Raw genomic sequence first — 25380 nt, forward strand, 5'->3', positions numbered from 1 at the left:
TTTTAGACCAATATCCCTGATGAACATCGATGCAAAAATCCTCAATAAAATACTGGCAAACCGGATTCAGCAACACATCAAAAAGCTTATCCACCATGATCAAGTGGGCTTCATCCCTGGGATGCAAGGCTGGTTCAACATTCGCAAATCAATAAACATAATCCAGCATGTAAACAAAACCAAAGACAAGAACCACATGATTATCTCAATAGATGCAGAAAAGGCTTTTGACAAAATTCAACAGCCCTTCATGCTAAAAACGCTCAATAAATTCGGTATTGATGGAACGTACCTCAAAATAATAAGAGCTATTTATGACAAACCCACAGCCAATATCATACTGAATGGGCAAAAACTGGAAAAATTCCCTTTGAAAACTGGCACAAGACAGGGATGCCCTCTCTCACCACTCTTATTCAACATAGTGTTGGAAGTTCTGGCTAGGGCAATTAGGCAAGAGAAAGAAATCAAGGGTATTCAGTTAGGAAAAGAAGAAGTCAAATTGTCCCTGTTTGCAGATGACATGATTGTATATTTAGAAAACCCCATTGTCTCAGCCCAAAATCTCCTTAAGCTGATAAGCAACTTCAGCAAAGTCTCAGGATACAAAATTAATGTGCAAAAATCACAAGCATTCTTACACACCAGTAACAGACAAACAGAGAGCCAAATCAGGAATGAACTTCCATTCACAATTGCTTCAAAGAGAATAAAATACCTAGGAATCCAACTTACAAGGGATGTAAAGGACCTCTTCAAGGAGAACTACAAACCACTGCTCAGTGAAATCAAAGAGGACACAAACAAATGGAAGAACATACCATGCTCATGGATAGGAAGAATGAATATCATGAAAATGGCCATACTGCCCAAGGTAATTTATAGATTCAATGCCATCCCCATCAAGCTACCAATGAGTTTCTTCACAGAATTGGAAAAAACTGCTTTAAAGTTCATATGGAACCAAAAAAGAGCCCGCATCTCCAAGACAATCCTAAGTCAAAAGAACAAAGCTGGAGGCATCACGCTACCTGACTTCAAACTATACTACAAGGCTACAGTAACCAAAACAGCATGGTACTGGTACCAAAACAGAGATATAGACCAATGGAACAGAACAGAGTCCTCAGAAATAATACCACACATCTACAGCCATCTGATCTTTGACAAACCTGAGAGAAACAAGAAAAGGGGAAAGGATTCCCTATTTAATAAATGGTGCTGGGAAAATTGGCTAGCCATAAGTAGAAAGCTGAAACTGGATCCTTTCCTTACTCCTTACACGAAAATTAATTCAAGATGGATTAGAGACTTAAATGTTAGACCTAGTACCATAAAAATCCTAGAGGAAAACCTAGGTAGTACCATTCAGGACATAGGCATGGGCAAAGACTTCATGTCTAAAACACCAAAAGCAACGGCAGCAAAAGCCAAAATTGACAAATGGGATCTCATTAAACTAAAGAGCTTCTGCACAGCAAAAGAAACTACCATCAGAGTGAACAGGCAACCTACAGAATGGGAGAACATTTTTGCAATCTACTCATCTGACAAAGGGCTAATATCCAGAACCTACAAAGAACTCCAACAAATTTACAAGAAAAAAACAAACCACCTCATCAAATATGGGCAAAGGATATGAACAGACATTTCTCAAAAGAAGACATTCATACAGCCAACAGACACATGAAAAAATGCTCATCATCACTGGCCATCAGAGAAATGCAAATCCAAACCACAATGAGATACCATCTCACACCAGTTAGAATGGCGATCATTAAAAAGTCAGGAAACAACAGGTGCTGGAGAGGATGTGGAGAAATAGGAACACTTTTACACTGTTGGTGGGATTGTAAACTAGTTCAACCATTATGGAAAACCGTATGGCGATTCCTCAAGGATCTAGAACTAGATGTACCATATGACCCAGCCATCCCATTACTGGGTATATACCCAAAGGATTATAAATTATGCTGCTATAAAGACACATGCACACGTATGTTTATTGTAGCACTATTCACAATAGCAAAGACTTGGAATCAACCCAAATGTCCATCAGTGACAGATTGGATTAAGAAAATGTGGCACATATACACCATGGAATACTATGCAGCCATCAAAAAGGATGAGTTTGTGTCCTTTGTAGGGACATGGATGCAGCTGGAAACCATCATTCTTAGCAAACTATCACAAGAACAGAAAACCAAACACCGCATGTTCTCACTCATAGGTGGGGACTGAACAATGAGATCACTTGGACTCAGGAAGGGGAACATCACACACTGGGGCCTATCATGGGGAGGGTGGAGGGGGGAGGGATTGCATTGGGAGTTATACCTGATGTAAATGACGAGTTGATGGGTGCAGCACACCAACATGGCACAAGTATACATATGTAACAAACCTGCACGTTATGCACATGTACCCTACAACTTAAAGTATAATAATAATAAATAAATTAAAAAAAAAAAAGAAATATGCCCTGACTCTCTTTTCAAAGCTCTTGTAATATATTGAATTACTATTTATTAAGGCATTTATCATTTACAATAGATCCAAACGGTAATATTTAAGTTAATTATATGCTGTTACTACTCAGGACTTCATCCTCAAGAAATATTTAAGTTTGAGGCTTTACATTCAATAAAATTATGTAATGCAAAGTCTAAAAGCACTGCCAGCACAAGGGTACACAGCTTCAGATCAGAGTTTCCAAAGAAATCACTTCAGTTAATATTTGAAATAAAAATTTCAATTATTCATTGCCTTAAAAACACATGAGGAGCCTTATGCCAGTTGTTCAAATCTGCTGAATCTTTCTAGCATCTGTGTGTCTCAGTGTACATTAGTAAACATCTTTGATTTGTTTCCTCACCTAACCATAACTCCATCTCTCTTTCTTTTGGTTTTCCTTTTGAAACAGGACTTTTTTTTTTTTTTTTTTTTTTTTTTGAGACGGAGTCTCATTCTGTAGCCCAGGCTGAAGTGCAGTGGCACAATCTCAGCTCACTGCAGCCTCTGCCTCCTGGGTTCAAGGCAATTCTCCTGTTTCAGCCTCTTGAGTAGCTGTGATTTCAGGCACGCGCCACCAGCCTGGCTAATTTTTGTATTTTTGGCACAGATGGGGTTTTGCCATGTTGGCCAGGCTGGTCTCGAACTCCTGACCTCAGGTGATCCGCCCACTTCGGCCTCCCAAAGTGCTGGGATTACTGGCTACCGTGCCCGGCCAGGATTTTTTTTTTTTAAATTAACAATTTCAAATCCATTATATCTTTCATTTTCCATATCTTTTTTATCTTAATAATTTGCTGATACATTTTATCTAAGGCATATATTCTGAGGAAGCAGTAAGCTGAAATGGGCAAATTAAACAGGTATTTCAAAGAAAAGATCTTCCCCATGGCATGACCATTAGAAATTCTGAAAGTGAAAGAATTTATGGGTTATTCTTATGTAATGCAACTGACAATTAATTCAACAGAAGGTTAAAAGAGTGTGCCTTTTAAAGATAAATACTGGACTCTTTGGGCAAAAGTAATAACAGAGGAGAAAATCAGGAGACTTGAAAAGGTAAGCTTTGCATTCCAGAGAGGAAAAAGATAATGCTTCAGAGTTCTCATTTTATCTCAACTGCAGACTCTTTCCTAGAAAACGTGATGAAAAGGACGAACTTCCTCCAAATAAAGAATATAATAATGTCTCATTAAATCACAGAGATCAAAACAATGTCCTGTTAATGGAGCATTAATTGAAAAAAAGCTGCTTTTTCTTTGGTCCACTTCAAGCTATGTTGTTGAAAATATTTCTTAACACTGTATTTCAGTGTGTGTGTGGGTGTGTTTAATGCTAGTCCCTTAGAATTTTGTAAATGGGTATATGAATAAGAAGTGTAGTAGTTAAATAAACCTGGAAAATATTGACGATCAAGCTTTAGTAAGTGGCTGAACCATTTCATGTATTACTTGGAAGACCTAGTGGAGGGTGATTTCAAGCTTGGCTAACTCACAGTTCAGTTGCATTTTCACTTCCCTATCAAGTATTTACCCTGTTGTCGTGGTTTGCTATCATTTCTTCAGGACTACAAAATAACTAGAGTAGTTGCAGGGTGTGTGGACAGGGTGCGGTGTGGGAGATTTTTGATACAATTGACTAATCTCTTCATAAGAATAAATAAACTTTCTCAGAAGTTCTCCAGCAAACTCTTTCTTTATATCTCATTGGCTAGAATTGTATCCTATCCCATGTTCCTACAGCAGTCCTTGCAGAGGAGATTGGATTGGCTTCGACAAATCAGGATTAACTCAGTGAAAAGTCCAGAAATCCTCACTCCCATTGGTGGCCTCCGATATCTGAACAGAATCAGATTTCAGTTGGGAGACAAGGAGTAGGGATGGTATATGAGCAGTCAAAGACTCTGAGATTGGCAAATAATTGTGACTGCCATACTAAGGAAAATAAAGCTTAAATCCTTTTTATGAAACATAAACTTGTCACTTCTGGTTTTGTTGATATAAGGCTACATTTTCAAGTCCTATTAGCTCCAAAGACAAATTTAATGCATAAGTCTTCTCAGAGCCTTTAATACGTTAACATACCTGGAGACTCTCTGAGAAAGGGATAAAGCCTGCAATGTTTCACAGATAATAAAATATTTTATTATGTAAAATAATGCAATTATTTTTCAAGGCATTCTTTCCAGGATGATTGTCTTTATTAGTATAGTTTGGAAATGGCTCCCCTCAATTATTAGTCTGAACCTATTTCATAGTGTATATTTTATAATGGTCAAAATGCCTCCAAGATTGCCTTTTCTAAGTTCTATAAAAAATAAGAGAAATTTATAAAGTAGCAGGTTATAAAATTAATACTAAAAATGAATAGCCTTATAAAATAAATATAGTAAAATGGTAATATTAGAATTTAGTTAGTGGGTTCACTCTAAAGTTCTTTTAACCTTGCTCTATGTTTGAAATTTTTCATAACAGAAGGTTGGAAAACAGTAAAACAGCCACAACGTAGCAAAGAGTAGCTTTTATATATACGATGAAATACCAATAAAACGATTCATGAAAAATAACACCACACTTATAATAGCAAAAATGAATAAAACATCGTGGCTAACTTTGCAAGAAACATTCAAAACCTGTATGAGAAAACTTTAAACACTATTGGGAGAAGCAAAACTAGACTTGAGCAAATGAAGGTACAGATAGGAAGATTCAACCTCAGCAAGGCTTCTGTTCTAGGCGAGTTTATTTTTAAATACAACGAAAACCCGATAAATGGACCACCACGTTGCTAGATTTTCTTTCTGAAGATAATGGTTAATAAATTTTATTGGAGGAAATAAATTATTCAGAAAAATCTTTAAAAATCAACAAATCTGGCACAGAGGGGCTTGCTGTATCAGTTATTAAAATATGTTATAAAGCCTTTGTAAGTGAAACTCTGGTTTGGTGCATGGATTGAGAAAGTAAACCATGAAACAGATTTTAAAAATCCATAAAGGGACCCAGTCACGTGGAAATTTAACATATAGTAAAGGCAGAACCTCAAATCAGCAAGAGAAGGTGAACTGTCATATATTGCAATAACTGCATAGCTATATGGTAAAAGATAAAATTTTGATTAGTTTCTCACATTGCATAACAAAATACATTCCAAGTGTGTCAAATATTTAACTTAAAAAATTATATGAGTACTAAGAGAAAACGTGGATGAAAACTTCTGTACTCTGGAAGTGGGCTCACTTTTTCTAACCATGATTCAAAATCCAGATGTATTAAGAGAAAACTAAATCAATACATTTTATTAGAAAAAAAGAATAAATTTTTATTTGAAAAAAGATACCTAATAGAGGTAAAAGAATAATGACAAACTGGGAAAAATATTTGCAACTTAATCTCAAAGAGTTAATATATCTAATTAATTTTAAATACAGAAGAAAATGGCCAGTAATTTTTTATCAGAATTGACTTGTTTATGAACAGTTTACAAAAACAAGAAACAAGTTGCATCTTTCCTTATGAAAGAAACTCAATTTCCTTTATAACAAGAAAAATGCAAATAAAAACACAATGGGGTAGCATTTCTCACGTACCTGATTGACGCAAATTAAAGTTCAACAGCATACTCTGTTGCTGAGGTTGCAGAGAAACAAACATTTTCATCCATTGCTGGTGGGACGGCAAAATGATGCAATCCTTTTAGAGTGCAATTTGCCAATATATATATATAAAAAATACACATGAATTTACCCTTTGACAAAGCTCCTCTACTTCTCAAAATTCTTCCCCAAAATACTCAGGCAAAAACTGAAAAACACATACAGGTATATGCAGAAGGCTGTTCTATACTTTTCAGACTATTAGTTAGACATGATTGTTATTCTAAGAGTGTTATCTGTATATTATGGGATAAAGCAAATGAATAATCGTAGCGATATCATTGAGAACCAAGATTTTCCTTATGAGAGAAAGGAAGTAGAGATTTAAGAGTGTCAAGGTTAAGCAAAAACTCTGTAGTCCTGAATATGAATGGGAAGTAGCTGCATAAATTCATGATAAATTTTATCTTTTTTAAAAAAATCCTATACTATATACACTGAAAAACCCTAGATCCCGTGACAGGCAGTGAGCATAAAGTTGATTTGGTATTTAAATGAGATACATATAAAACACAGCTCTCTGGCATATGAGATATTAATGGTGCTCTGAAATGGAAAAATACAAATTCAAGTAAATTTGGGAAATTCTAAATTTCCCTCTTGGAGACTACATTTTATGTATAATGTTAAATGTTCTGGAAAAGTCTCTCCGTGAAGAAACCTAAAACTTTTTAGCACAGTGGCTATTGGGAAACCTTCGTGTGTTTTGCAGGAAAAGGGGTTGAGGTTGTAGAGCTCTTATTGTTTCTTCACTACACAAATGTGCCATAGAAAACAATTTGGAAAATACTGATGTGAAAGTGAAATGCAATTTGCGGATAATTATTCTTCATAGAGGGACAGAGGTCTGGAGAGAGCTGCTGGTGTCATGTACTTAATGAATGCATGATTTAATGCAACAAGTGTTATTTAATATCTGCTAGATGCTAAATGCTATGTTCAATGGTGGGGATCCAAGGGTAAAAACAAGAAAAATGTCTTGGACACCTGGTAGAGCATTAAAATATGATTCTATTGACAATGCTATAAGCAAGTTTTGAAATGTTTTATGGGAATGTTGAATTGCAACTGAGTGCCTCAGTGTGACAAACAGTTGGGAATTAAGTATGATGGTGGAAGCAAAGAGGAAGGATCTCCCTGGCAAAGTAAACAGCATGAGGAAAGATAGTTTAACAGCAACAATAGTCACACCTATGTGGAAGAGTAAAGGAAAATACCCGGGAGGCAGAGCTTGCAGTGAGCTGAGATCTGGCCACTGCACTCCAGCCTGGGCGACAGAGCGAGACTCCGTCTCAAAAAAAATAAAAAAAAAAAAGAAAAGGAAAATAAATGTGAGAGGGTAGGCAGGGCCCAGGTAATGAGAAGAATGTGGGCTTTGGGGTCTGACAAGCCTGGGCCATCATCATTGCTCTACTTGTAAATGACCTTTGGAAGGTGATTTAATCTCTATAAGGCTCAGCTTTCCCATCAGTATCATAAGGATAAAAAAAATTACCTCACAAAGTGATGATGACATAAAAATCCCACATCCACAGCTTTCAACACAGTGTGGGGACTTAGTCAATATCAGTTGTTACCATTATTAGGCAGATGGGAGCAAAATGATAAATATCCGCTGTTACCAGTAAAAGGGATCTGGATTTAATCTGTAGGCAGTAGAGAGCCATTGAAGGATTATTAGTGTGGGAATGGTGGGACTAACTTGATCGTTTGTAAAGGTGAATATGGAGGAATGAATGGATGAAAGGAGACATGAGCTTTGCACCTGATGGAAAATGGTAGGAGGCATAAATAGGCCATTGGTGGAGTGTTTGAAACTCTTCAGTATTTCACAGGTAGAACTGCTAGAATTTATTAGACTTACATATGTGAGAGCAGGGATTGTGAAAGAGAAGAGAAAGAAAACTGACATCAGTGTTTCTAGCCTGAGCATCTGAATCTCCAGTAATGTTAACAATTGAGACAGGCGACAGTTGAGACGGTACAATAGGTATGTAGAAAGTAATGAGTTCAGGTGTGGAATTTAGTTTGTTTTCTGTCATTATCCATTTGGTCTTTCTAGAATAAGCAAGCTTTTCAGACTTGAGTGTGGCAACCCAGCTTCTAATCTCAAAGATCCTTTTATTCTAAGGGACCACTATATTTTGAATAGCAGGTAAGGTGTCACAAAGTAAAATACTACAAACTATTAGAGAAATCTAACGTGGTAGCTGGATATGGATACCAGCTGGCTATCACATGGTAGGCAAATGTGGCTTGAATTACTGTAGTTGTCGAAGCAGTGTTTTCTTTAAGCATAATTGAAAATTTACTTTTAAATTTAGACATTCTACTCAATGCCAATTTGTGTGTGTGTGTTTCTTGTTTTAATGTGCAGGACAGGAGAGAATTGGAAAAGATTCCAACTATGAGCAGGAGGGTAAAGTCCAGTTTGTGATTGACGCGGTCTATGCTATGGCTCATGCCCTTCACCACATGAACAAGGATCTCTGTGCTGACTACCGGGGTGTCTGTCCAGAGATGGAGCAAGCTGGAGGCAAGAAGTTGCTGAAGTATATCCGCAATGTTAACTTCAATGGTGAGTCTCCAAAAATCCATCCTTTTTGGAATCCTAAGTGTTGGCATTCTGTTTCATAAGTTTTAAATTTTTATTATGATTTGCTTTAAAATATGTGTCAAAACTTGCTTGATTATAAAACTTTAAATGACTGAATCAATGCATGAATGAGCAAATGAATGGAAGAATGAATTACAATATATTTGGGGGTTTATGGTTTGGTCTCGTTTTCTTGAAATAGAGATTTTTTTTTTTTTTTTGCACACAGCCAAATTCTTCTTTGGTGAATTCAGGTGGGTATGGGATAGAAGAGGAAGGGAAAGGAGCAGTTGCTGTAGGTACCTCTGAATGTGGAAAAACTGAAGCCATTTTTCCTCTGCTCACATACCACAACAAGAATTCACATAGAAGACTTCCATGACCAAATGTCAGGGGAGAGGTTTCCCCCACACACCAAGCTAGCAATAAATTCTGCAATGGACATAAGCTGAGTGTCCTCTACTTCAATTCCTACATGATGTATCTGGCATGCTGTCAAGCCCCACAAGTTGGAGGCTTGGTTCCCAAGACTCCTCCCCTTGCCACTTCCAATGACAGTGGCAAACCCTAGGTTGCTTTGTCTGTGCTTCCAATGGGCTGGCTATAAACTGGAGTTTTGACAATCCTCTCATCAGGTTTGATTAATTTCCTAGAGCAACTCACAGAACTCAGTAAAACACTTACTTAAATCTATGACAAAGGGTATTTTAAAGGATACAAATAAACCTCCAGATGAAGAGATCCATAGGACAAGGTCTGAAGGGGTCCTGAGAGTGGGAGCTTCTGTCCCCATGGAGTTGGGGTGTGCTGGCCTCCCCTGCACGCGGATGAGTTATTGCTTACCTTCCTGTCAGGCTCCCTGTGTTCAGCTCTCTGAACTTTGTCCTCTTGGGCCTTTTATGAAGATTTCATTGAATAGGCATGATCGACAACCGTGAAGAAATGTGATTGGACACAAAGGATATACTCTAATACTAATAGGCTAAGCAGTGATACCCAGCAAGGCCTGTCTGTCCACATCTTTCTTGGTCTATCTGTGCAGCATTTTTTCCTCCAGGATACGGGACAGGACCGTTCTAAAATGAGGGTCTGATGGCCTGTTAACAGAAAGGTGGAGGAAGGTTAGTATCCTACCTTAGGTTGGTAGAAGGAGGGCAGGAGAAATTCGGAAAGAGAAATTGTTTTCTGAGGCCTAAAGTGCACCAACATTATAACAAAGGTTATGGTAATTATGAGCCGAGAACCATAAATGAAAAGCTACGCACACACACACACACTTATAAAGTAACATCAGAATACTCAAGTTAATAGAAGTAATGTTTGTAATTTGCCACATCAACCATATTTCAAGTTTTAAACTTATTTCTCAAAGTACAAAACTCTTTTATAAATTAATAGGTTACCTAAAATATGTGGGTAGAGATAGGTGAAAAAATGCGCCAATAGGATAAAAGGAATAGGAGGAAGCACACTCCGATAATATCTATTTGAATAGTCTCGACTCTTACATCTTAATGTTTCACATGCCAAGAATTAAATAAGTATACTTGAATGTATGAGCAATGCAACATTCAACACAGACAGTAACAAATTATCTTATAAATTACATAACTAAAGTGAAGGAGGGTGAGGAATAAATCATGAATGCAAGTAATTTTGGAAAATAGTATTTGACTATATAAGGCTGAAGACAAAAATAGCTGTACACGTTCATTGGACAATATCTAGTAAATCTGTGTTTTTTTCACAATTCTGAAGCTAATCTATGTATATAATAAGACTGAGAAAATAATTATATATATTGTGAATAATGAGAGCCAGTTTTCTCATTATCTAAGATAGAAACCACCAATAAGGATTGAGGGAAATCTAGAATGAACCCTGTTGTGTTGGATTATAATATGTATGGTTTTTAATAAACATGCAATGGGTGAATATAGAAGTAAATTTTATATGTGTATTATATATACCAATTCTGCCTGGCTCTGTTCCCTGAGAGGGCCTGAGAGCAATGATACACAGGTAAAAATGAACACATCTGGCACACAGATATTATTTATAAATACCATTGTTAAATTAAAAAGGTAGAAGAACCCTTAAAGAATGGTTGGGACCATTCTTTAAGGTCCTGGGGCAGGGAAAGCCCAAAATAAGCTTGAAGCATGCTGTGCCAGAATACAAGAAAATTCTCAAAAACTGAAGGGGTCATGTTGAAAGGGCACAGAAACCAAATTGGAAGAGATCCCATTGGCCAACTCTGGGATCCCAGTGGATTATAACTCATAAAATAACATAAGTAACCATGAGTCCATACTGATATCAATAAACTTGAACTAATTAAACAAATGCAAGAGAATAGGCAGCATGATGGAATAAAGTTAAGATGGAAATACAGAGTGGCCTTTTAGTAAAGACCTAAGTAGTAATTTTTTTAGGCAAGAATCATGGGATGCTAAAAGTATGGGGTTACGGTATGATGAGAAACAAGATATTTGCATAGCGTCAAAAGTACCTTCCATCAAGATATATATGAATAACCAAAAAGAAAATAGTAGCTCTGTAGTGAAGAAAACTGGGAGATAGCACGTAAAACAGGTGATCAAGGTGGACATCATCACTAATGAGACTTATGAACATTGTGTGTCTTTTGATACGATACAGTGGCACGATTACAGCATCACTTCTGAGGTTTTACTGTCGAAAAGTATACCTTAAACCTAATTTTAAGGAAACATCAAACAAATCCAAATTAAAAGATGTTTTATGAAATCACTGGCAAGTACTTTTCTAAAGTGCCCAGGAGAATAATAGATAAAGGAACTGTTTCTGACTCAAACAGACCAAGGAAGTATTACTATCAAATGTAATGTGGAAATATTGATTAATCCTATGCTAGAAAAAAACACTAATGGGAAGGTGGAGGAATTTTAATAACATTTGCGGATTAGTTTTTTTTTTTTTTTTTTTTTTTTTTTTGAGACGGAGTCTGGCTCTGTCGCCCGGGCTGGAGTGCAGTGGCCGGATCTCAGCTCACTGCAAGCTCCGCCCCCCGGGTTCCCGCCATTCTCCTGCCTCAGCCTCCCGAGTAGCTGGGACTACAGGCGCCCGCCGCCTCGCCCGGCTAGTTTTTTGTATTTTTTAGTAGAGACGGGGTTTCACCGTGTTCGCCAGGATGGTCTCGATCTCCTGACCTAGTGATCCGCCCGTCTCGGCCTCCCAAAGTGCTGGGATTACAGGCTTGAGCCACCGCGCCCGGCCCCCAACGGATTAGTTTTAATAGCATTCTATCAGTGTTAATTTCCTGGTTTGGATATAGTATGGTTTTAAAAAACTCTTTACTTTTTTTCTCTTAATAACAACTCATTTAAAACCACAACATGGTATCAATCTTTCAGGAGTTACCTAGTATCTGAATGAAGAGGAGCCACATTCAATATGGGGATCAATAGTTTCCTAGTTTAGATGGAGAGAAAGAAGATCAACTACGAGTTATGTTCTTTCTGTATTTTTTTCTTGATGTTACAGAATCTCCTAATATTTGTATAACCAATTTTCCCAGAGTCAAACAAATATAAATTTTATTTTTTTCAATCATCGTATTTTATATGCTGAGGTCAATTTCTGGATTTTTTATTCTGGTTCATGGATATGTGTGACCATTCTTACACTAGCGACAAAAATAAAATTTGTTTGGTAAGTTTTCTTGATGGTTCTTCCCTGATTCTTCTTTTAGAGAATGATTATAGACCCATTTTGTCAAGAGGGGATTGTCTATTGACAAGCCAAAATAGCTGAGCTATTCATAGGGCTTATGTGTATTAAGTGGTTATTGTGTGCCCGAAACTGCTAAACGTTTTATGCATTGGCTTATTTTATCTTTAAAACATCATAATGGTTTAGGATGCTATTTTTTTCTTTTTCTTTTTTTCTTTTTTCTTTTTTTTTTTTTTTTTACAGATAAGGAAACTGATTCATGGGGAACTTAAGAATTACGATGTTCAAATCCATACAGCTAGGTAGCGATGATGTTATACTTGAGACACAGGACGACTAAGTCCACAATCTGCTTCCTTGAATGTTATTCAAGTTGCTGAGAGCAAGGGCTTCCTGCATCATTCCTGCTGCCTCCTCTTAGATCTGAGGTCGCATGGGAATTTCAGGAAGGGCTAACTTTTTCTCTTTTGGTTTTTTTTTTTTTTTTTTTTTTTTGGTCATCATTGTAATCATACTCTATGGTCAACAAAATCTTCTTTCTCTGAGGATATCTTTTTCTTCCATATGATAGCTAAGAGACTTCTGGCTCCTAAGACACTGCAGTACTTACTCATGGATGACAAGGCTCAAAAGTTTTGTAAAGCAAAGAAACTGAGCTAAATTTAATCAGTGGGTCCTGTGTCACTTTAAGTGAGCAAAGATTAGAGGGGAAAAGAACTTGACATGTTTTACTCATTCAATTTTCTGACTTTTGGTTAAAAAATCAAATCTTAGAGAAAAAATATTTGTCCAAGACTCCATAGCTAGCAAAGGACAGAGACAGATCTAGAACTCAAGTCTTTTTCCAATCCATTGTGAAAAATTTAAACTTTATTTTGAATATTTTAGGAGGATTTTGATTTTTCTTTGTCTCAGGAAGCTTGAGATTATGTTTCACGGTTACTTTAGTACAAAGTTTGCTGTATAGATACGAGTTTTGTTAACAGCAGAGTATAATTTAACAGTTCTGGTCTTCGTATTTGCCAAAGTAGCAATTTAAAAAATGATAATATCGTACCCTAAAGGTGTTTGATACAGTTTCATCAAGTATTTAGCCTCCTCTTACGCATTGAGGAAAGAAATGGGTAATTTATCATGCCTAGATATTTTTCCTGCAACCCAAATCCATGCAAAGTCCCAAGCCTAAATTCATTTTAGTTACCTTTGTGTTGGCCCATCCAACCATATGGCAATACTTACAAATATAAACTTAACAAATTTGATGTCTTGATTATAAAATCTCAAATAATAGCTATAGAATGAAGGATTTCATCTGAAGCATGTCTGTACTTCAATTTACTAGTTTCTAGAAAACAAATTGGAGTAGGTTATATTTTGTAGACATGGCAGATCTCACATGCTCTTTTTGCAATATGATGTTAGCTTTCCTTCATCAAGAGGTGAGATCTATTTTTCCTCCCTTTGAGTGAGCCTGTGATTAATTTGGAAGTAGCACTGCGACTTCTAAGGCAAAATAGTTCTGTCTAGTTTTTTTGGAACATTTGGACTATGAGCATGGGTACCATGCTGGGAGGAAGCCTAGATGCCCCACTGACAGGCCACGTGTAGCCACATGTTCTAGCTACAACCCCAGCTGAGGGTCCCACCTGTTAGCTAATATCAACTGTCAGACATGAGAGCCTCAAGTTGCCCCAGCTGACATGAGTGGACCAGAGAGCTGCTGTCCCCACAGAGCTCTGACCAAATTACGAAATAAGTGTTGTCACTGTTTTGAGTACTAATATTCAGAGTGGTTTCTTGGGCAGAAAGAGATAACAGGAACCCCGAACGAATGTCACGTTCCTGGAATCTGTGCATGGTTTGGTAAAATGAGAACAGAAAATGTGTCAGGTAAATACGTTGACGCAGAAGACTGTTTTATTATCTGGGCTATCTGAGTCTCTATTCCTTCTCTGTCCAAGAAGAAAGAAATTCAGAGACTCTCATCCAGTAGGGGAGATTTCAGACTTCAGTACAATCCGTTATCTGTCCTTTACTGTCTGTTACCCATCTTGTCAGGTGACTCTATTTCTTTTGCCCTGGTGTACCTGCATCTTGGCTCTAATGCCTTGTGGGCATCTCTGTGGGGAATCATTTCCCCATTGGTGAATTCTTTATCTCCTCTGGACCTTTTTAAAATATAGAGTTCATTGAACACAATGCTTCTTATTCTCTTTTGAGAAGTTCATGGATGCTGTTAAAAAGGAGATGTGGGGATTAAAAAACTGGAAATAATAAGACAGCTGCATTAGGGAATCCATCAAAAAGGTCAAAGCCACACAATGTGCTATAACAAGTCATCACTTAGATAAAGTATTCAGCTCTTCTGCCTTATTTTTTTAAACCGGAACTTTAATGAGAATGGAAAGGGCATGACAAGACCATTTCTTCTAACAAAAGATTGCAAGAAGGGAGAAAGATTCGGTGATGGGGCCCATTCTGATGAATATGTAGCTGGTGCACTTGAGTTCCTCTGGAGCCCCACACCTGCAATATTCTTCCTCTCTCTTCTCAAAGACTATGAAAAACTCAAATCGTACTGTTTAATGAATAGAAGCTGTAGAATTACAGCAAAGCACAACATGAATCCTGCTATCCAATGTGAAAGAAAAAGGTGAGTATCTGAATAATAATGTCTTCGTGCAAACTGACAGGATTCTCATTTCTTTGCTAATAACATGTGAAATCCAGATTTTATTTCTTTTTCTTAGATACTCGCAAGGCTTGTTGAAATCAGAAATCCATTATTAAAAATCTTTTGTTGTTATTGATGTTTTTGTTGTCATTATTTTCTCCCTATATTGGAAAGACTTGTGTAGGTTCTTACACACAGCAGGTTTAAGGGATCCCTATTATGAAAAAGTGGGTGCCGTTGTGGTCTATGGGGGTAGTGTCTAGGTAAAAGACAGAAAAAAAATTGAAATGGTGATTTGGCCACACACAGATTCAGCTGTTGACTCAAATTGGCTGGACCAAAGCAGTGTTGCTCATAGGAGATCAGTGTCCACTCCCAGAGCTCCAGCTTGCTGTTTGGAAAATAAAAAATGTTTATAGTGATGGAGAAATTTAAATTAGATGCCAGTTAGGTATGAGCACTTAGCCAGCAGGTGGGGAGCAGCGAGGGAGGAAGGAGCTAGTGTGCCAAAGTCTTTGTTGGGGTTCAGGGCTTGTATTAATCCAAGACATGCCCAATACTGTGTAATTTATAAAGAAAAAGAAGTTTAATGTACTCACAGTCCCATGAAGCTGGGGAAGCCTCACAATTATGGTGGAAGACGAAAGGCATGTCTTTACATGGTGGCAGGCAAGAGAGAATGAGAGCCAAGCAAAAGGGGAACCCCTCTTAGAGTCATCAGATCTGATGAGACTCATTCACCACCACAAGAACAGTACGGGCGAAACTGCCCGCATGATTCAATTATGTCCCACTGAGTCCCTCCCACAACACATGAGAATTATGGGAGCTACTTGTCAAGATGAGATTTGAGTGGGGACACAGCCAAACCATATCAGGGAATTACCTAGGCATGTTTCCTGTGACAGAGTTGGATTTGTTAACTTGAAGAGTGTGTGAGTATAAGCAAGGGAACTCTGTAAGCTCATTCTTGGTAGTTCCAGGAGCAGAGTAAGCCACTCAAGTTGTTCAGGTTATAGAGCCTTGTTTGTCTAGAACACAAAAACAGGAAATGAGTGAAGACTATCTTCAAATATGTAGAGCAAGGGTGACAAGACAGAGACAGGATGAGATGGATACCGAGGCAATTTGAATATTCATATTCAAATGAGAGTTATGACAGCATCTTAACCAGATAGGGAAAAATACGCTTAAAATAGTAAAAAAAAAAAAAAAAAAAAGCCAAACCTTGAGGAAGCAGCCATGATGTTGAGAATATCCCCACACAAACAACTAACTCAACACAAGAATGACACTAAAATATGTGTTCAATAGATGGTAATGATTTTTAATAGTTTTTATAATTGTTTCATTTGCTTATGCCTCAAAACCAGACATAACAATACTTTCAGCTCCCCAGACAAATGTATTTTTCATTGCACCAAAGTTGCCCTCTTCTAACTGGTGTCTAATTTTAATTTCTCTGTCACTATAATTTTTTTTTTTTTCCCCCCAAACAGCAAGCTGGGTCTCACATTGGGAGAGGACACTGATATTCTCGGAGCAGCATTGCTTTGGTGCCGCCAAATTTGGGTCAATGGCTGAAACTGTGTGTGGCCAAAGAACCGTTTCAGTTTGTAAATGGCAGGAAATAGAGCATTGTTTTCTGCTGGGAATATTGGTCCAGTATTAGCCTATAGACAGATAGCAGTCATATATCATGTTATCATGTGGCCAGTGGTATTTTTTCCCAGTTCCAGAGGATCAGGAAAGAAGCAGAACTCAGTTACTGAATGTTTTGTGATTCTTTTGTAACTATTGCTGAAACGAACCAAAACTCATGTCTTGCATTATTTGTATACTGTTTTCCAGTTGTTCTATGTGGTTAATATTAAGGAATCTTTACTCATCCAACCATATACACTTATATATTGAGTATGGATGGATAGATACAGATGTAGATATAGGTATATATGCTTAATAAATATATTGGTTCTTTAAAATTAACTCCAAAGTCTAATTCTGCCAAAATAATTGATTGTGTCTTTTAGACATTTTAAGAAGATCCAAATGAGAAATTGAGAAAGAAACCAATATTTATTTTAAATAAATAAACATGGCCTGCCAAACACACTGCTAGACGTTTTACCCTGTTAATTATATAAATTAGAAATAACCAGCAAAAATATTTAAAATAGAATGTGTAGAAAAATACATTTAAATATATTTTTCTGATTTACTTCTTGTTTTCTAAATAGCATTTCTCTTTTAATATTAATTTGTTATTTTTGAAATTGTTTGACCACAATTTAGTGTTAGATGGAAACTAAAATAATAGTCAAAATCATTATCATCATCAGAAGCATAGTAAACTTAAGGCTGTCTCTTAAAAATAATGCATATAGTTTTTATTCCTCAGAAAGGGGAAAATACTAGAATAAAATTTTAAGAAATATTGAGAAACAGTGAAACTATTCAAAAGGGGAAGTAGTCTTTCACCTTCTATAATTAAAATTCATAGGCCATAGTGATAAATTGCCTATGAATTCCAGGCGCCGTTTTGGGGGACCTATTAAAGGGGATATCTACTAACTACCTTGCTCCTCAGCAAGTCTCTAGCCTGTCACCCATAGTACAAGAGATATAAGGAACCTTGTTTAACTTTAGAATCTTTCATTTTTTCTGTCTTCCTTAGGTAGTGCTGGCACTCCAGTGATGTTTAACAAGAACGGGGATGCACCTGGCCGTTATGACATCTTTCAGTACCAGACCACAAACACCAGCAACCCGGGTTACCGTCTGATCGGGCAGTGGACAGACGAACTTCAGCTCAATGTGAGTTCTGCCTGCTTCCCTTCTTCCCTTGTTGAGATGAATGAACAGACTTTTAATTTGCTCAGTTATACAAATGATTCTTGTTTAATGGTTGTGTGCATATACAAGTGGGCATGCAATTTGTTGTGGGCATCAAGAGGAACTGATATCCAATAATAATGATGGTGATGATGATGATGGGAAATGTGCACTGAGTTTTGTGTATTATATTCATCACTTGTGCGAATTATCTCATTTAATCTGAGATGGAGTTATTTAGCAAACAGGTTACTACTTAACAATTTCACAAGATCTTTCTCTTGGTTAAACTTTTTATTTCTTCTGCCTCCCCCAATTCCTTGCTTGCTTTTTCTTCTTTATTTGGTGGTACTGATTTTTTAAATAGTATTTTGAGTCATTTGAGTGTATCACTTTATGTGAGATTTATAATGGGATTATCTGAGTAATTGCAGTGCTTCCCTTTTCTGTAACCTCTCCCACTTTCTTTAAAACGTGACCTTAAGTAAGCAGCCACTTCCTTTCACGAGATTATATCAAATCCATCAGCCAATGCCCCAGCTCCAAAACAATAAAAAAATTCTCTCTTAGCCTTTTTGTTCTATTCAGACCTTGAAATAATTGGAAAAGACTCATCCACATTGGGGAGGGTAATTTGCTTTACTCACCTCCTGATTCAAATCTTCATCTAATCCAGAAACCTCACAGACACACTTAGAATGTTTGACCAACTATCAGGGCACTCCATGGCAAAGTAGAACATAAGATTAACCATCACAGTCTCTATCCTAGAAAATTCCTTTAATGTCTTTTGTTAAGCAATAAATTATGCCATTAGCCTTTATTAGTCTATAACTCAGGAAGTACTTTTTGAATTATTGAGAACAAGGCTTCTTGGGTGTGGAAAGCAAACCCATTTCTTGGGAAGTGGAAGGTTATGTCGTGGTTTCTAAGAAGAAAGGGTTGTTCACATAGGGAGGGCTGAAGCCACTACAGGTCAATGACCTCATTTACACATAGCCTTAGCCTAGACCTGCTTTTGCACCTGTCCGGTTCTCCCCATCGTGAGGTGCACCATACACATGAACTGGCACTACAATTGGGTCCAAAGGATTATGCTCTGCCATCCAGGAATGGTTGGAATCAACAGGTACCATCCATGGCTTACATAAATGCAAATGGCCAAGATCAAAAGAGAAGCTAAGGTTATTCTAAATCCAAGGCACACTAAATTTGCAAGTAAAAGGAGAAAATAAAAACAACACAAACAAAAACCTAAAAGGCAAACTCAAGGGGTAGTTATCAAAAGTAGAATTAAAACAGTATAACCTGGATGACACACTCAAAGTGTGTTTTTTTGGGTGCTGCCATGTGATATGAAGATGGTTCTGCCAAAACTAAAGGTAGAGAATCAAGGTCTTTGGTGCATAGGTGAAGTGCTCAGGGCTTATTATAAGACCCAGTGGATTAAATAGGTTCATTAATCTTTGCCAGCATAAACCCTGCACTCTTGTTAAATTTCTGGCACATATAATTTGTCCAGTATCCATAAGAGTTCCCAAGTAGCATTCACCGACTTCAGATGGGATCTTACATGGGGGTTCTTAAGCACACTATTTTAAGAACAAACATTAACACTGGTTTATTTTTATTTGTTTGGTTTGTATTTTATCCTTTATAAGAATTGCATTTGATTAGCTATTCAGCAAGTTTTTGTTGCTTCTTTGGTTTTGGTTTTAAATAGCTATCAAGTTAGAAGCACTGCACGAGTCATATGCGTAGGTACACAGTGAAGATGAAACAAATGTGGTCCCTGTTCTTGCACAATTCAGCATCTAGGATGGAGTTACATGGTACACAGCAAGCAGATATGTACATGGAAATACTGAAGTATGATAATGGAAAAGGTGGTAGATAGGATAATGGAGGTAGAAAAGGAAGGACCTACTACAAGAGAAGCCAGCAATGTGAAAACTAGAGTGACCAGCAGGTCAGATGGCTGATGTGGTGATGATTTAATCAGCAAGGGAAATGAGAGGAAGGGGAAGAGGAGATGATAGAGCAATAGGTAAGAGCCATATTCATGCAACCCCTTGTGTGTCATGATACATTTTAAACATTTTATTCTGAGTGCATTTAAAAGCCACTAAGAAGTACTAAGCAAGGAAGTGAGGGAGTGGCTGCATCAAATTTAGGAATAAAATTACTTTGGCTGCTGGGAAGATAATGGAGGGGGCAAAAGTAGCAGCAGAAAGACCAATTATGAGTGTATTGCAGGTGTCTAGCTAGAATAGGGTGGCTAAGTGAGGTGGTTCTCAAACTTGAGTGTGCATCAGAGCCATCTGGAAGGCTTGTACCAGCACATATTACCCAGCCCTGCTCTCAGGTAACTTAATTCAGAAGAACTAGAGGTGTGGGAAACCTCAATATTTGCTTTTTATCAGAAGTCATTGGGCAATGTTGATGTCCCTTTGAGGACCCCTGGCTCAGGGACATGTGTGATAGTGAAGATGAAGCCAAATGAACGGGATACGTATATAACATGAGGCACTGTGTGGATGAAGGCAACACATGAGATGAGGGAGGCTGCTGGGAGTAGAAGGGAGAAAATCAAGCATCCCAATTGGGATTCTTATATATATGAGACTTCTTAAATATACTACAGCCAAAATGAAATTGATATAGGTCTGAAGCTCAGACAACAGTTGTGAGTCATAATTATAAAACAATGTAAACTGTTAACCTATAAATGGTCTTTAAATCCATTACGAAGAGAGTAAGAAAAAAGCAGAGACCCCAAGCCCTTGAAAACCTCATAGAAAATGACACAATTCCAGCCGGGCACAGTGGCTCATGCCTGTAATGCCGACACTTTGGGAGGCTGAGGTGGGCAGATCATGAGGTCAGGAGTTTGAGACCCAGCCTGGTCAACATAATGAAATCCCGTCTCTACTAAAAATACAAAAAAAAATTAACTGAGCGTGGTGGTGCACGCCTGTAATCCCAGCTACTTGGGAGACTGAGGCAGGAGAATCGCTTGAACCCAGAAAGCAGAGGTTGCAGTGAGCCGAGGTCATGCCACTGCACTCCAGCCCTGGCAAGAGTGTGAGACTCCATCTCAAAAAAAAAGGAAGAAAGAAAAGAAAAGAAAATGACACAATTCCATTCCAACTGCTCTAAATACTCAGTTTAAAATATTCTGTTTAATTGGCCCAGAGATTTGGACTAACCATATATTTTCGATTTTTGTTTGGGTTTATGCTAGCTAAAACAGGGGTTCGTTCTTGGCTTGGAACTAAGTGAGAGCATTCTTTATTCTACTTTGTCATGCTAAGAGTGTTGTGTTAGGAAAAACAGGCACCCTCAGGTGGATGCAGTAGTTTATACTTGGTATTGCATGGGACCTAAAGGAGTGAATGACAACCATGAAGGGGGTCACTTTTAGGGGGATAAGAGGCTGGGTTTAATTCAACTAATGTGGCTACTAAGATAACTGGACTTGGTAGGATGTCACCCTGTTGATACCTTTTATTGTGAAATTTAATTTAAATTGTGTTCAGGGGGATAAGAAAATAAAAGTTAAGTAGAGTACCCAGAGGGCGCCCTACCCCTCTCACCTGGGGACCCAGAATCACGGCCCAGTTGTCGTATCCAATGGTTGGTTCCTCTCCGACATCATCCTGCCCTTGATGTTCCTTTTTCTGTAATTATTCTATTAAAGATTCTGTGAGAGTGGAATTTGGGCAAACAGTTTTGTAGGTTTGCTTTCCTCTAGTCAACAGAACAAAATAAAGTATTTCAAGTAAAAAGTGTATGTCTCCTCACAAAGATTCATGGGTACTTTTTCAATTCTCAGTTTCATCATCCCAAGCAAATGAAATTTTCAAGGGCGGCTTTCTCTGTGGTCAGTAATTGCAAATGAATTTCTGAGCCAAGAAATCAGAGTTTTAGGTTCTTAGAATCTCAGCTCTGTAGATCAGACTGCTCTGCTGTTCCGTATACAATTTCTGGAATTTAAGTGCTTAGCAGTGTGCTGTCTGCTGTAAAATGTCTCATGTACCCTCACTATACTCTGTCTCCTATGTGGCCCAAGAGATGAATGCATGGTTAGCCACCAGGATATTTCTGCTGAAGAAGAATTCTGTGGAAGGGAATCATAACCAACAAAACCATTCACTCTTCTGATTGTAACCTCCGTAGAAACAACCCTAATTTAATTTCTTAAGTTTGTATTCTACTCTCTAGAGATTGTATAAAATACTCTTCGTGGGAGAAAGAAGAAGGGACAATGCAACAAACGTGATTGCTTATCTGCAGTGTGTCAGGAGAGATGATAGCTCATGGAGATGTTAGAATAAATAAGGGGCAGATCCATGCACTCCAAGTTCACAGTCTAGGGTAAGGACTCTGTAGTAGATATATGGCATTTTAGGGCCACAGACAGACACTGGTTTAGAGACACCCACCACAAAGTTATGTTTGAACTGGATCTTTTGAAGGTTAAGTAGTAGTTCCTCAGATGAAGTAGAAAAAAAAATTGCTTTATAATAAATAATGCAGTAATATTTAAAAATTAGGGTAGGGAAATATTTCTGAAAAAAGGCAAGAAATGGAATGTGGATGCTTAAAAAAATTCTAAATTTATGTTGTAAGTAAAATATATTATGTGTGATAGAAACCATGATGGTTACTTTGTTGTCTTTTATTTATCTGAAATTAGGAAGTTCAGATATGTTAAAAATCTTAATTTTCCAAATAACTAAAATTGTCTAATATACCAAAATGTTAAAACATTTTTAGAAAGGAACTATTCTTAATAGTAGCTTCCTGCAGTGAACTGCATATTCTCTTAAATAGAAGACTGAATGAATGCTACTTCCTCTTTTCTGGATAACTGAAGTTCTACAAACCTCAATTTTCTGCCATTTGTTAAGATAGACCAACCTTCTGATCTTCTGAGGTATATGGGGTTTCTTAACTTTTTCTGGTGATTTTGTTTTCCCTGTCGAACTTACACTTCATACCTAGAGACTAAAAGCTCCTTGAAGGTAGAATTCATGTTTTAGTGATGCTTGGGTGCCTGTAAACACAGTACCTAGCACACAGTAGGCATTTGTTAGTTTTTGTTAATATATTTTTTGTTTATATATTAACAGAAATATATAAAATCACATATAATGAACATGTACTTTTTAAAATGATGGACATTATCTGCAGCCACTCTTCCTCCTTCTGAGAAGAGCACCCAAGTTTCTCTCTGTCACCTGGGCTGGAGTGCAGTGGTGCGATATTGGCTCACTGCAACCTCCGCCTCCCTCCTGCCTCAGCCTCCTGATTATCTGGGACTACAGGCGTCTGCCGCTACACCCAGCTAAATTTTTGTATTTTTAGTAGAGATGGGGTTTCACTGTGTTAGGCAGGATGGTCTTGATCTCCTGACCTCGTGATCAGTCCTCCTTGGCCTCCCAAAGTGCTGTGATTACAGGCGTGAGCCACTGCGCCTGGCCCCAAGTTTCTCTTTTCAGCCATGTGGTTTGCCCTGGGTGTTTCCCAAGTCCAGGGGAATCAACTAATTCAGTCTAAGCCAATCACTGTGGCCATAGTGATGGGGATGGGCACCCATACTACGTCTCTCTAATCAAGACATCACTGGATGTCTGCTGGCCAATCTGAGACACCAACATGCTCTTCTTGGAGGCAAAATGGCTCCTGAGGAGCCATTTTGAGACCACCATGTAGGAACTTCAGGGAAGAGAAGTCAAAACTTGAAAACAAAAACTGGATTTAGGTCGTATTGTTTGTGCCCTAGGAAATCCTTACCAGAAGCCATTCATAATGTTCTCTGGATTGTTTAGTTATCAATAAATTAAGACAATTTATGTGAGATACTCTTTGTTTACAATCTGATTCACCATAGTAATGAAAAATGGAAAAAATAAAATAGAATTGTTTTTTGTTTTAGTGTGCCTGGGATGGAAAAGAAAAAAAAAAAAAAACTATCTGCCACCCCTTATTAAGCAGAAATGTTTCAGTTTTTATTAAACTGAGGTGATTAAAATTAATTTCAAAAGTTGTAATGTTCGTTCCATATTGAATTTTTCACGCTCGCTAGAATTTTGGCTGTCACAGACACTTAGGACATAAGACAAACAGTTGATTGCCGAAATCTGTTTAATACAATTAAATATTTCCAAATCAATATGGACTTATACCTGCACCTGCCTATAAAACTGCTAATTGCTCTATTGTTTCATAATTGCAACAGTAAAAATCTTACTGTACTCATAATTTACAATGTATTACATGAGGTATGTAATAGCAGTAATCAAGGCAATGTTGACAAAGAGAAAAATATGTAAGGTGTCAAAATCTAGCAATTCCTCAGCTTCAATTTGAAGTCTTCTTTTATGGAACCACCTTTTTGCCCATCATAATTAACAGCTCTTTTCTTGTAATTTATAGTTCTATTGTTAGTAATTAGGACAATAGGCTTTAAAGCTGAACTGATTAAATGGATCTGAGTCTCAGTTCCACCATTACTGGCTGTAAAGCAGGCTTATGGTAGTACCTATTTCACTGAGTTATGGTCAGCATTACATGTAATAAAAAATATATATAACATGCTAAAAACAGTGCCTGGCACGTGGTAAATGTTCAACAAATGTTAGCCACAATAGCAACAAAAATAACAATAATTCCACGTCCTTAGTTTGTCACATGATGATATGGTTTGCCTGCGTCCCCACTCAAATCTCATGAGGGAGGGACCTGTAATACCCACATGTTGAGGGAGGGAGGTGACTGGGTCATTGGGGTGGTTTCCCACATGCTGTTTTCATGGCAGTCAGTTTTCATGAGATCTGATGGTTTTATACGTGTCTGGCATTTCCGCTGCTTTCACTTCTCTCTCCTGCCACCATGCAAAGAAGGTCCTTGCTACCCTTTCATGACTGTAAATTTTCTGAGGCATCTCTAGCCATGTGGAACTGTGAGTCCATTAAGCCTCTTTCTCTTATAAATTACCCAGTGTCAGGTATTTCTTTATAGCAGTGTGAAAACAGGCTAATACACATGATCCATAATTGCTCAAAACATCAATTACTAGCATTTAGCTGGGTTATTTTTCTGTATCCCCCAGCACCAAGCATAGTGCTGAGCATATAGAAATGGCTTGTTAAATATTAAATGGATAACTAGATAAACAGACAAACAGTTGAATTATACAAATTACTTAATGACAAGGACTAGGTCATTGTTGACTTAGCATCCCAGTGCCTATTGGATGAATGGATCAGAGGATTCAACCAGACTTCTACCCGAGTCAGCAATTCTACATGATTCAGGGATTCATTTGAGAACTTGGTTTACCAAATAGGTTCCTCAAGGGTTCCCTAAGTACTCTATAAGCTTGTTCCAAGT

At 37.6% G+C, this 25380-nt stretch overlaps 1 protein-coding gene across 2 annotated transcripts in view; it reads left to right on the forward strand.

Annotated features, from left to right (window-relative positions):
* The window catches only part of GRM7 (glutamate metabotropic receptor 7), a 902461-nt gene that overhangs the window by 597937 nt on the left and 279144 nt on the right, over positions 1-25380 (forward strand). For both annotated transcript variants that reach the window (XM_015130351.3, XM_015130352.3), the window contains exons 6-7: positions 8544-8744; positions 17825-17964. In XM_015130351.3, coding sequence (XP_014985837.1) covers positions 8544-8744; positions 17825-17964 — 341 coding nt within the window. The remainder of the gene's footprint in view (positions 1-8543; positions 8745-17824; positions 17965-25380) is intronic.

Source organism: Macaca mulatta, chromosome 2, assembly GCF_049350105.2.
Source record: "Macaca mulatta isolate MMU2019108-1 chromosome 2, T2T-MMU8v2.0, whole genome shotgun sequence".
NCBI lineage: Eukaryota > Metazoa > Chordata > Mammalia > Primates > Cercopithecidae > Macaca > Macaca mulatta.